General features: G+C 38.9%; 1 protein-coding gene across 1 annotated transcript in view; it reads left to right on the forward strand.

Moving 5' to 3' along the window:
• itfg1 (integrin alpha FG-GAP repeat containing 1) overlaps nucleotides 1-14,014 on the forward strand; it is a 158,670-nt gene that overhangs the window by 63,104 nt on the left and 81,552 nt on the right. Inside the window, exon 10 of the mRNA XM_006779704.3 lies at nucleotides 283-434. Coding sequence (XP_006779767.2) covers nucleotides 283-434 — 152 coding nt within the window. The remainder of the gene's footprint in view (nucleotides 1-282; nucleotides 435-14,014) is intronic.

Raw genomic sequence — 14,014 nt, forward strand, 5'->3', positions numbered from 1 at the left:
TATGTAAAATTTGTTTCTTTCATGTAAATTCAACTTTAAATATTCATGATTTTATTACTGTATTTGTTTAGTATATATCAGATTTCTGAACACTGTTCAAGAGTTATAATCTCTGGTTTTCTTTGAGAAAGATAAATATACACAAACTTTTTTTCTCTACCAGGCTCATTTGTTTACTTTTATCTTTGTATTCTTGTTGTTCTTTATTGTTAAAGCTTCCAGCAACGTATCACTGATATGACTGTGATTGATGACTAACTGTTGGGGGACTTGTTTTTGCAGTGGATACCAGTTCTCTCAGATTTCAAGCGGAAAGAAACCATCTGGGGCTTTGTGTCAGATAACTTGAGTCAACCCCCAGCCCTTCACCTTGGGGACTACAACCTGGATGGGTTCCCTGATGCCCTGGTAGTCCTCCAAAACAAAAGTGGAAGGTAGGAACAAAGCACACCTGAGCTCCATTTAATAACTCCTCATATGTGTGCATATTTGCAGGTTTTGTTCTGTAATAAACCTACTTGTGTGAGGGTGAGATATGTAGATATAGTTTTCAAGTTCCTCCAAGATCCTTGTATAAGATTGCGTCTTGAAAAAAATAATTTCATGCGAGAATGAAGCTAATCCTAACTTGGCAGAGGGTCCTTGAAAATTTGTCAAGTAGGTCCCCGAACTCCAATCCAGCTAATGTTTGACTCCCATCATTCACTTCATGAGCCATCAGTGCAGAGGAATAAACTGTCAGTATGCACAGGTCCAGGGGGAGCCTACAGCATGTAGTGCAGCTATGTACAAACCTTGTTTGCATAGTGATTATTCTGGTTTCTTGACATTAATATCATGAGACTCTCAGATTTCATGGAAACCTTTGAGTTTGCTTCATTTATTAACCACATTTGAATTTGTTGTGTAGCATCCTACATTTGATGAGATTATACTAACTATAGTATTCCAGCAGCACCATAAATTTGAATTGATTGGAAACTAATAACTCAAGATGCATACTTAAATGGCTTATGCAAATTTGTTTAGCTTTCAAAACTATAAATGTATTTTTCTTTCTTTTCTTAAAGACGCCACACGGTGGATGAATTTCCTCATTAATTTACTGTGAAATTAGTGTACTTGCAAATGACACATTCTCATGGTGGGGGTGGGAGTACAGCACTATCCATTATGACATTTTTAAACTTTTTTTTTACAAAAGCAACAGTCACCCACAAGGGACAGGGGGGGATAATATAGCAGCATTTATTTCTTATTAATTTACATTTTCACAAAGGCAGTTAATTTGGGCAACACGTTTTCATCCTAGTGCTCAAAGGCAGAAAACGATATATTTGCAGTGTACAAGGTATTCAGAAATAGACCTGCAATCCTGTTCACGGTAGACTTCCAGAACAACTCTCTTCCTCAAGCATGGTCACTTCTAACATGTTCGATGCATTCACATGTGGTGACCAATTTCAGGTGCAATGGCAAACTGGTCATCCAGAGGTTGACAGTGTTGCACGCTCAATCTCGGGGCCGTGCAGTTGGATGTATTCATTTTATTTTATTTATTTAGGACAGTGCATGTTAATGAACATAAATGTAAAAAAAAAAAATTACATGAATGTAAACATACCAGATTATAGCCAAGGGCTAATTTCCATCTGTTGTCCTTAAGCATAAAAAATAGACATAATAATTCATAAAAAATCATCATTCATTCATAATAAAAACTCCATCACCAAACTTACACATACACACCATTCTGTTCCCAAATAAAACATTAAAACTATACAACTCATACATGATCACACACTTGATTTGTCCATAACCAGTTTTTAACCTTTGCTTTAAACAAATTGAATGTAGAGCATTCTCTAATGGGTTGAGGAGATGGCCACCCTTGACAGAGGGTTATGTTTGTTATTGTATGTTTTGTTATTCTGGTTATATTCATATATAAAATGCAGGCACCTATGTCATTCTGCATTTTTTCCCCCTGGTGTGACTGTAGCATTAATCAAATCTATTTAATATTGAAAGAATGTATGACATCATAATTTAATGAAGAAGTGTTACTGAGCACAGGCTGGAAGGAAGGCGACTAAGGTGAGTGTGTTCTTCAGCTTATGGACGCTGTGACTGATAAGCCTAGTCTTTAAAAATCATTGCTGCATGCGTTAAAATGCAAGCACCACAGCCACTGGGAGTAAGGAGTATGTGTTTATTGAAGGACATGTTTGTTGGGGATTATCTAGCCTCAGAGATGATGATAAGATAGCTGAAGAGGTCAATGCTGCGATTATCTATGCATACTGATTGCTGTGTTTGTCAGAAGTAGTAAGACGTTGGGTAAGAGCTTCAAAAGACACATTTGAACCCTATTTTTCTGTATAATTATCAGTAAGTCCTGCTGGGCTTAACTTTTTGCGTTCACCCTCATCTACAAATGGCTTATTTCTCAAAAGCTCTAATCAAAAAAAGCAGCGGTGTCTCCCATTCTCTCGTCCTTTTTCCCTTTCGCTCTCATCTGAAGCCTGAACTTTGTAATCCTCTACTGGGCCAGGGGCATTATTGCAGTACACTTTACCAATATAGTATAGTCTGCTCCAGCTAACTTTTCAAATGACGTTATCAACTAATGAAAACAGAGCAGGATAAAGAGAGAGAAAAAAAGGTTAGAGAATTTTTTAGATGCCTTTTTAGATTTTTTTTTAGATCTCTTTCAGCTGCCACAAACCTTAGAAGATTAGCATAACAGTGCCAGTGGCTTGATTAGTAAATTCTATATCATGCTTAGGCAATAGGCCTATACACAACCATTCTCCCACAACTCTGGTCTGAATTGCTTCTTTTGAGTAAAAGGTACGAGGTTTCAGAGGATAGCCTTGACAGATCAGATGTAGCTGTTTTTGTTCACATACTTTATGAAATACCACCAACCTCCTCGTCTGCTTTGGATTCAGCAGCGCTCTGAAGTCCAACCTGCATCAGGCGTTGCTGTCTCTGTAAATTCTTTCTACTCAGATGCTTTCATCTAACCAAATATTTGTAATGCCCACAACTAGTCTATTTCAAGTCCCACTCCCCCTCCGCCTCTCTCTTTTCTCTCATCTCTCCATCTCTTCTCGTTCAACTGGGTATTTATAGCAGCTTTTCAGATGAAAGTCCTGCCAACCCGCGTCACTCCTCCTCGCAGGAAAATGAATGTTGATTTAAGTGTTCAAAATAGGAGGGTAGAAGAAGAGAGGGTGTGAGATGAGTGAAATGAATGGAACAATGAGCAGATGGAGGCAGCAGAAGGAATAAATCGAGAGTTGGAAGGTCATTTAGTAAGAATGAGGCCATTTTCTCTTACTACTCAAGCTTTAAAAAAACAAGTTGTTTATGCTGCTTTACAATCATATGTTTCTTATCTTATTAATGCTTAATTATTGATTCCGCTGTTCTTTTTTCCTCCTATTTTAAGACCTCAGACCTGCTAATAGGTTTTCTACCAGAGTCCAAATGCATGCACGTTAGGTTAACTGTTATTCTAAATCAGCCATAGGTGTGAATGTGAGTGTGAATGGTTGTTTTCTGTGTTAGCCCAGCAATAGAATGGCAGCTTGGTGTACCCCACCTCTCATCCACGGCCACCCACCACCACCATCCTGAACTGGATAAGCGAAAGAGATGGATGCATTATGAATTCCAAGACGCTGTCACTGTGTGTGTTTGTGTCTTCATATCTGTGCCACGTGTTTAGGTTTTTATCTTTGTACAGTTTAATGTCTATCGGCAGTTCCCAGAGCCGCACTCCTCCTGGTCTACATTATGTCCAGGTCACAGGACAGATGGTCCCTCCAGACTCTTTCTCTCTGTCACTCTTGCTCTGTCTCGTGCACACTGTTACATGCTCACACAGATGAACATCACAACAAAGAGTACAAGGCTGTTGCTTCCTGCTGAAAAGAGCTCCTATAGGCATTTCAGTGATTGCCAGAAAGTTTGGGATGCCGACTGAGATGGGAAGCAAGACCGAGAGAGAGAGCAATGCAGTCTCAGTGACAGAAACGTAGTGTGAAAGTAAAAGACATGCCCTTTTCCCTGTGTTGCCTTTTACACATGCAAGAACCTTTCTACCGGAATCCTCATGATAAAATATCTCCTTTTCTGGCATAGATGACAGAGTATGTCACTGTGTAGTTTATACTATATATGTAGCAGATTCTTCTTCTTGTTTCCAGGCATGAGGCAGGCTGTAGAGCTGTATGATTTATTCACAAACTTACACGGCCCATTTTCTGTTACGGCTTCAAATAAAAAAGATTTATTAATTGCACTTTAGTCATTTGAGGTTCACCAGTAGTGTTAGAGATGTCACGTTGACAAAAGCATAATGATTTATGAACCTTTTACATGTTTACAGATATAAAACCTGCATGTGGGTTGGGAACATTCACTTTATGCAGCAGTTAATCTAATTACATCTAATTTTATTAAGATAGTAATAAAGGTATTGTTTTGTTTTATTGTGAATTCTTTTGAAAGATGTCCGAACTACTGTTTCTTTAAAAACCAATGTAGGTCCTGATCACCCAAAGTTGTGATAAGGCAAGGCAAGTTTATTTGTATAGCACAATTCAACAGCAAGGTGATTCAAAGTGCTTTACAGAGACATTAGAAACAAAAACAAATAAAAAGCATGATTTAAAATTGATTAAAACAAGTAAACAAACAAACAAAACAGTATATAAAATCAAAACAGATAAAATCAGAACAGTAGGTAAAATCAGTAGTTAAAATGTAAGTTTTGAAATTTAAGCTTAAAAGTGTGGATTTGGTGCTTTATTCAAATGCAGCTGAGAATAGGTGAGTCTGCAACCTGGATTTAAATAAACTAAGTTAAATAAGTTGTTATGCAAGTAAATTGGACACATAATGCAGTAGTACAATATACTAAGAACAAACTTAGTATATTGTACTACCATCATTAGTGTGACTTTGAAAGTGTCAAAGCTTCAGAAGATGCCTATTTAAAGAGAATTTGCCACAAGCTGCTACAGAGTGCAGTTAGATAAACCAGTAAATGGCTTTACTTTCTAGGTATAACACAAAATATGAACCGCTCTTAAACCGCTTTTGTATGCAGAGTGTAAGACTGTTTGTGCCCTCACAGACTGGGATTATCCTCAGCTATAATCACCCACCCTCAACTGTATCACATTCATAGACTGAATAAAATGTGCAAAGGTCAGCTTTAAAGTGTAATCTGCCTGAAGCAACTTAGAGATAATTACAAGTGTGTCTCCAGTGTGCACATCAGCATGTGTGTCTCAAGTAATTGAAAAGAGCCAGATGACCTTCTAGATGAAAGCTCGCTTTCAGTCAGATCTTTGCTCCTGCAATTCTGAGGCTTTCCCAAACCTCCGTCACCATAACCTTTAACTTCAGCGGATAACTGCAAGTGAAATCAGACCAATGGATTCAAATGGGGCTACATCATCATTGCACTCTCATATACACAGAGATAATAATTTAATACCCATTAAGTCCAAGTGCTGACCACTGTTTACCTTCTCAGATAAAAAATAAATGCTACAAAGCGAATGCAATATTTGCAGTATGAATATTTTCTTTATTTTATCTCTCTAGCATAAATATTTCTCTGTGTTGTGCCTTGGGCTGTACCAGCATGCTTCTAAGCAATATTCCAGCCTTTCCACCCCTGTCACTCATCATATAAAATGTTCAGAACAACCATTTCCAAGGTGTATGAGTCAGCGAGCACTAACACGCCACAGCAGTGACAAGCTCCCACCCTTCCTCGGAGACTTCAGAGATGCAGAAATGTGTCCCAATGCAGAAATTGATTTATTCCGAGGACCTAGAAATTAGTATGTATTGCTTCCTATTGACTATAAATCAACCAGATAGCATATTAATAATTAATAATTAGTGATATATATAATTTTTGGAGGGTGCCTTATTGTGTTTTCTTGATTCTTGATTCTGGGGGCGATCGTGGCTCAAGAGTTGGGAGTTTGCCTTGTAATCGGAAGGTTGCCGGTTCGAGCCCCAGCTTGGACAGTCTCGGTCGTTGTGTCCTTGGGCAAGACACTTCACCTGTTGCCTACTGGTGGTGGTCAGAGGTCCCGGTGGCGCCAGTGTCCGACAGTCTCGCCTCTGTCAGTGCGCCCCAGGGTGGCTGTGGCTACAACGTAGCTTGCCATCACCAGTGTGTGAATGGGTGGATGACTGGTTGTGTAAAGCGCTTTGGGGTTCTTAGGGACTAGAAAAGCGCTATACAAATACAGGCCATTTACCATTTACCATTCTAGGCTGTCTTTTTACTGCCACTGAGCTAGAAACAAAAATATTATAAATCCCTTTCACAGTTTCTTTACTTAGCAATATATAAACTGCTGGTGGTTGGTTGTTTCATTTAGTTGGGCATAGTTTTTCCTTACCCACATACTTTTTGAGATGCAGGACATGGTTTGCCAATAATAAAGGTATATACCATTTTTGACTCAGTAGAGAGAGATTTTTTTTTTTTTTGCTTTTGTTTTGCCAACTGTTATTTACTCCCAAGAAAATATGGTCATTATTTTAAATGTCTAATCAGCCTTCTGTTTAGAATAACATTAATTGTTTTTCCCCCAAATTGGAGTCAGAAATGTTTTTTAGATAAGCAGAATCTCTGAACATCTGCTGATCTCTCTGAATTTAGCTTTTGTTTGCCTGTGTCAACATTTAGAGGACATTAATGTGTTAACATTAATGTTAATACCAGTCAGATCTCCCACTATAGTGTGCTTTTGCAGTTACAAAAAGGGCTAAACTCTTCTCTGATAATGAACTATGTGGAGTGTTTTTGTTTGGTGTTTCTATTAGAGAGCAGAGTGTGGCGTGGGCAGCAGTTAGCAGCACTAACTGTCTCCTTCTGATCTTTTAGCTCTGACCAGCTGCCGGAGTATAAAAAAAAAACCCGACAAAAAAACAACTCATCAGACGTCTAAAACCAGCAGAAGGCTTTGTGAGCTAAATGCTATCTTTTGCACACAGACACACTGTGACTGCTTTTGGAAAAGGTGGCCCCATTAATAAATTAGTTTTTGGTTTGTCCAAAAGTGAATTCTATGAAGTCGATAAGACCACTTTTGATTGCGAAAATTGAATTTGTTGTAGATTTCTCCCTGTACTTTGCAAATAAATTAGTCTAGACCTACTGTTCTAAATGTGAAGGTATCAGGAGGTTCACATGAGAGTGTTAATGCACAATCCTCCACCCATTTATTATCCTAACAGCTTATCTAGTTCAGGGTCTCAGGAGAGCTGGAACCAGAATACAACCTAAATGAGAGAAACTTCAGGCCAAAGCCGTTATGTTTAATAGTGCACTAGGTTTTCATGCAGTCTCTGTTGAGTGTGTGCCATGGGGGGCTAAAAGCATAACCTAGAATGTCCTTCAGTGTCAGCAGCTCCCAGGTGAAATTTCACACACAAGAGCCCTGTCTGTGTTGAAACTCAGGTCCCTCATGCTGTGAAGCACTGGTCCTAGCATCAAGCCACAATTCTTTAAAAAAAATCCAAATTTTTCCAAAATTAATTCCATCCATTTTCTTCTGTTTATCTGGAGCCTGGTCTTGGTGGCAGCAGCCTAAGCAGAGAAGCCCAGACCTCCCTCCTGCTAGCCACCTCCTCCAGCTTGTCTGGGGAAACACCAAGGCATTCCCAGGCCAGCCAAGAGATATAGTCTCTCCAGCATGTCCTGGGCCTGCCTTGGGGCCTCCTCCTGGTGGGACATGCCTGGTAGACCTCGCCCAGGAGGCATCTTGGTCAGATGCCCGAAACACCTCAACTGATGAAGGCATCAGAGCCACATCATCTGCTTAAAGCAGAGACGAGATTCACACACTGTCCAAGTGGAAGCCTTCCGTCACTTGGCTATGCCAAGAAATTCTGTCTATAAAAGTTATGACCAGAATTGGTGACAAAGGACAGCCCCGGCTGAGTCCAGCATCCACTGGGAACGACTTATTGCCGGCTATACGGACCTAGTTCTTGCAACGGTTGTATAAGGATAGAATGGCATGTAGCAACTGGCCAGACACCCATACTCCGTGAGCAGCTATCACTCTGAGGGACGCAGTCTCCAAGTCCACAAAACACATGTAAACTAGTTGGGCAAACTCCCATGCACCATGAAGTATCCTCAGAGAGCTGGTCTGTACCGTACTGTAGACATACAACTTCACCGAAGTGAAGTCGGTGCTCTTACGGAAGAACAATTTCTGAATTTGCACTGCATGAAGTTCCCACCATTGGAAAGAGGTAACTTCTACAACATGTGACCTTTAAAAAATGTTTCTTGGTTTTCTCTCCAGCCCACTGCGGTGTTCTGAGCTGCTGTTGCACATACATCTCCACAAAACGAGTAACATTAGTGAACCAATACAGGCAGTTAAATGGTGCATGGCTCTCATAACCATACTTCATGTCGCACGCAGATTTGCTACCAACTCAACTCAACTTGGTCCACTCAGATGACACCGTTCCCTTTTTTATATCTATTAATATTGTCATTGTTATGGGCTCATTCTAAACAAACTTAACCAAGCTTTAATTGTATATAATCGTTTGGTATAATTAGCTGTGAAATGATAGTTTTGGGGTTGAGACTGAGCAGTTCTCCACTTTTCTTCCATGAGTTGTTGTACATACAACTGTTTCTCCCATCAGCTGCAGAGCGTAGAGGACAGAGGGCAGGATGATGCCATAGCGCTGTCAGCAAGTTGAATGTTAAAAAGTTAAGAACCGCTACTATGCAAGGGAACTTTTTCTGTTTAATTGTAGGTAATTTTCTACCAGTAAATGGAATATTTACTGTCCTGACAACGATTGTCCATGTATTCGTGAGAGCGAGAAAAATATAGACTAACAAGCAACACAATGAGTCTAACAACATCTTGCGATGGGGTTGTGTGCATATTGTATGCCTCTTGGATTTCCCACATCATCCTGACAATGAAAAAACATAATTTCTTTTTTCTCTTGTCTTGTGAATGAATGACTAAATGATAACAAACTACATTGTCTTCTTTGTGCTACCCACAGATGGGTCCACAGTTATTTGTTTTTTTTTTTGGCATCTCTAAAGCACAGGATAGGATGCCATCTTTCAAAAACCAGCTTCTCTTTACAGTACACTCATGTTTCCTGGTACCTTTTTCCAGATGAAATCGTGGGACGTTCTTAAATGGCAAGTTAGTGTAAGAATTTATACACTGAGTATAGATTGTATGCAAAGTCTGTAATGTGCTGATTGCTGTGATAAATTCCTATTTTTATGCAGGTATTTTATGCATTTGATAAGTCAAAGCAAATTAATGACCATATGCCTGCTCTCTCATACACAGACACAGGAGAGCAATCAGCTTTTACACGTTCCTTTGGGCTTTTTTCGCTTTTCCTCATTTTGTACATCAAAGCCATAGTGTTTTACTGAATGCCACCAGAGATGCTCTCTCCATGGGAACACACAACTGCTGCTGTTAAGCATAAAGATAATAGCCCCTTCTTTGCTCACCCATATACTTTGAAAACTAATTAAATCTTCCTTATTAAGGCTTTAGGGCCCTCTAAGGGATTGAGCACGAGTACGAATGTGTATGTGCAGTGTTTGTGTGCCATGGAGAGACAGAGATGGAGAAAAATGTGTATTTGTTTTGCCAACTCGATGAGAAAGATTGTAAAGTGATGCTGTATAAAGAAAGGAAAGCAGGAATGAGAGCTTCCTATGTGAGTATTAACTCCACCTCAGTGATTGCAGTCAGTTGTCAGCCTGTACAGATGTTGCTTAGGGAAAGCAGTCATCAGAATATATCAGTGGCAGCTTGTGAAAATCCTTTCTGCTCTAAACTATAGAATTCAAATAGAAAGTTGGGTTTAATATTTCTTTGTTGCTTTCTTTCCTAATTGCCTTTTCACCATTTGATAGTAGGGTATAACTTGAAAAATCTTTTGACTTTCACACAAATTATATGTTTCTATCCAGTTGGTCATAATTTACTGCGGGAAAAAGAACTGCTTGTGTAGGTGTTTTTTTTCCTTGCCTCTAATCATGCAGGCAGCTTAAACCCCAAACTGGACAGCAGTTTCCAGCGTTTAATTTGTTTTATTAAGCCATTTGCCTCAGTTAACTAATTTTACCTCGAAGCATCTTGCTCTCCACTTTGCTCTGGAGAAATATAGATTCATTTTCGGTTGTGTACAAAAGCTTTTAGGACATTATTGATGAAGCATGGCATGAAGCTACTGAAACTTAACATTAGACAAACAAAGCAGAAAGATCCCTTACCATATCAACACAAAATCTGCATGACTTCCATTCCCCATACTTAAATTTAGCAAGTAATGCAATGATGCCAGTGAAGAGCAGACATCCTGCACATTTTTACAACCTTTTTCTGTGACAACTGGAGCTAAAATGCTGATTCCTTGAATCAGATAGTGCTGCTTTTCGTTAGACCACGCTACTTTCATAGACACCACAATAATGAAGCAGATCAACCAGTACCCCACTGCCTCTCTGTACTCAGGTAGGCTTCGCATTCACAGGAAGACGCACATATGATCTCCATTCGACCCTCGATTTGCGACCGTCAAGGAGACGCTGCGTCCTGCTGGCCTCGAGTGTTTGATGTTAAAATGTTCCTCCTCGGTTTTATAAGAGCCCCCCCCTGTTGCATGTCACACTGCACCTTCCACTGGGCTGCATTACATAGCTGTGTGTGTGTGTGAGTGTCTGTCTGTGTCTGTGTGTACATGTCCCATGTACCCATGCGATGTAGCAGCGTGAGGTGAGAGGGAGCTATTTCTGGAATATGAAATGAGGTCACAGACAGAGGCAGCTAAACTTAAGTGATTTCTGTTGTACCTCAAACACTATATGAGAGCACTTCACAGTGTCCTACACACCTCCTTACTACTTGTTACTGCTGATTGCAGATAGTTTTATTTAAAACTGATATTGTCTATGAAGATGCACGTTCAGATGTCATAATAATCTTTGCAAAGCTGAGGAAATCAACAATGAGAAAGGATAAGCCTTGAGTATGTGTAGCAAATCTGCAAGACACACACTCAGACACACATGTGTGTAAACCTCTTCAGGCTATAGGTCAATGAGTGTAATAGAATAATGTAGTTAACCTCTGCTTGTTCCTAACTACAGTCACAAGTTACCTTATTGTGTTATCAATTCTGTGTTTTATGAGAGAAGAAAAAACAAATAAACAAATTATAAGTACATTCTTGATTCAGCAACAATTATGAAATATAATTATCTTGTTTCTACATGAGAAGAATCAGATAAATTGGCTGTTTTCTTTTTTCATTATAAAATTTAACATCTCTGTCAATTTCTAGCTAAATGTAATGAATTGCAAGTCTTTCTTTATATTAGAAGGAAATGTCCTCTTCTGATATTAATACTAGGTTCTTGCAAAATATACAAAGCCAGTGTAAAAGTGTTGACAACTCTATACTCAAGCTACTTGAACTAACTTTAGCTTCACAGGCTGTCAGCAAGAGGTGCTTCACAGCCTGAATCCTTCACATTCAGGGCTTTTAAAATGATGAGGTGAAAACAGAGTGAAGGACTTTAAACTGACAGTTTCCAAATAAAATCTGCTAGCCATTTGTAGATTACACCGATTAAATTATCTTCAATTACATGCCAAGATAATAAGTACAGTGGTAGTTGCTAAGTGGGATAATTTGTCTGTTGTGCAGCCTTTTAGTTTAGTTTCTCTTTATCAGTTCACTTCAACAGAAAAAAGATCAATCAAAGATGAATCACTCATTGCTTTTAAAACACCACCAATACCAGGTGCACTTGCACAGTTTTTCAACTTTTCAGGGTCCTTGACACAGAGCTTATTCCTAACATTTATTCCCTGGATTCATGTTATCACAATATCTTGTGGCCACAGCACTTTTTGTTGAACATGGCGCCTATTACCATTTTGCTTGGGGTCCTCATCCTGGTGGAAAATGACTTCCAAATGTTCTTCTGAACATTTGTGAGTCTCTTCATTCTGACAAAATCCTCAATAAAGTTTTTCAGAAATAGAGTCCCAAACTTGCCAGAAACGAGTCTGATCCTTCAGCATCGCCTGCAGACACTCTGTCTTGTAGGCACCTTAGCATATAAACTGTCTTCTGTGAGGGCAGATGTTTCAGATTTTGACTTGTCAGTTCAAAGCACCTGCTGCCATTTTTCACACCCCACTTCTTTTTTCTGTGCATTTCTATGTCATGAGTTTTTGTGCACAGAGAAACGGAGAAAGAGAAAAGGCTCTTTGGGTGCAAGTCTTTCATTAAAACCACTTCTGACTACTCCTGTGCGAGTTGTTGATGGCCGTGTCAGTCTTTCATCCTTTCTTTTTAAGGCCTCTCAATCTTGCTTATTTCTTTGTGCTTCTGTAGAAATGCTTTAACCACACATCTGTCTAACACATACCTGTCTCTCTGTAAAGTTATTGGAATTGCTTCTGTCTCGTTTCTGTGCTTACTCTGTCCGTAGTGTCAAATGCTTCACTGTCCTTTAGCTATTTTTTTCCCTAGCAAAGCCTTTTCTCATCCAATTAATAATGGTTCAGCCTGCATATTTTGTTTTTTAGCATATGCTTCCTATGTCTAGCTAACTGTGGATTAATGCAGAGTCTGGCATTTCCTATTGCCAAGCTAATGCATATCCAACAGTCAGAGATAAATGATTGTTTTTGAAAATGACAGAATGACATTTTCAAACAAAAACTTACAATGCTGGTTGAAAGATTCTCCCTTTACAAAGTCATCATTTCAGTTACTTTAATTATAATGAGCCGAGCTCTCAGACATTTGTTTATCTTGGCTCGCTGTCAGCTTGTTTTTCTCTTCTTCATGTGAAAAAACTTTCTACTTGTAGTTATGTGGCATCATGCACCTGCAAACTGGTCAGAGTCACACTCAACACTTAAACCAATGTTTGCACAGTTTTATGAGTACTTTATTGCATCACTAATCATGGCCAAATAAAAATTTGATTCTTAATATTTTTTTTATTAATATCTCTGTAAAGAATTGCAATTACTTGTAAATAATGTATTTTTAGCATCCGTGCTGAATTTTAATTAAATATGTTAAACTCAGAGTTAAAGTTCAAGTCAGTATAGCATCGCATTCATTTGCCCACTCACATAAAGCAGAGCAGCAATTAATCCTTTTGCTTATACAAAGCTCACTGCTCTTCACCTTGTTGATGCCTTGATGAGTTCCATCACATTAAGTTTTACTGTTGCTGTCTGTATATATATGTGTGTGTTAGTCTCTCCGTTTCTATCTATCAGTATGCACCACGACTAAGCAGCTGCCAAGAGCTTAGCAGGCTGTTGCTAGGCAATGCCATTTAAAATCCATCTTACTCTGTATGTTGGAAGCAGGGTAGCTGCATTTGTCTCTCGGTTTTTGTTGTTAATACCAGAGTGGAAACTGTAGTAGCATGAGACTTTTGGCTTGTTAGTCCTGCACAGTATTTTCTTTGCTAAGTTTTGCTTTGTTGGCGGGAGGCTGGTTTGACCTCAAATGACCCCCTAAATGAAGTAAATTAGGCAGCTTTCTTGGAAATTGCTAAGTAATGTAACGACTGAGGGTGTTTGTTATTTTGATGATTAGTGTCAAAAGTTGTCATTGTACCACATTCTAGTATTTCTTACCACATATTGTCACAGCACAATGGTGTTATTGCTGCTTCCTGTCGGTTAAAACGACACAGTAGAAATTAGGCTATTCCCAGGTTATATTGTTTCACATTTACTGTCCTCAAAATCCAGTATTTGATTGGACAGTCTTGAGTAAAATCTATTGCTGTATACTTTTTCACTTTTTTTTAAACTTTTTTGTCTATTCTTCATTTAGTATTTGTCTGTAAAGATCACGTGTAATCCGATTTCTATTTGGCTGTACTTAGCACACAGTCAAAGGCATAAAAATGTAG

This window comes from Neolamprologus brichardi, chromosome 1 (genome assembly GCF_056152115.1).
Source record: "Neolamprologus brichardi isolate AB-2024 chromosome 1, ASM5615211v1, whole genome shotgun sequence".
Classification (NCBI taxonomy): Eukaryota; Metazoa; Chordata; class Actinopteri; order Cichliformes; family Cichlidae; genus Neolamprologus; species Neolamprologus brichardi.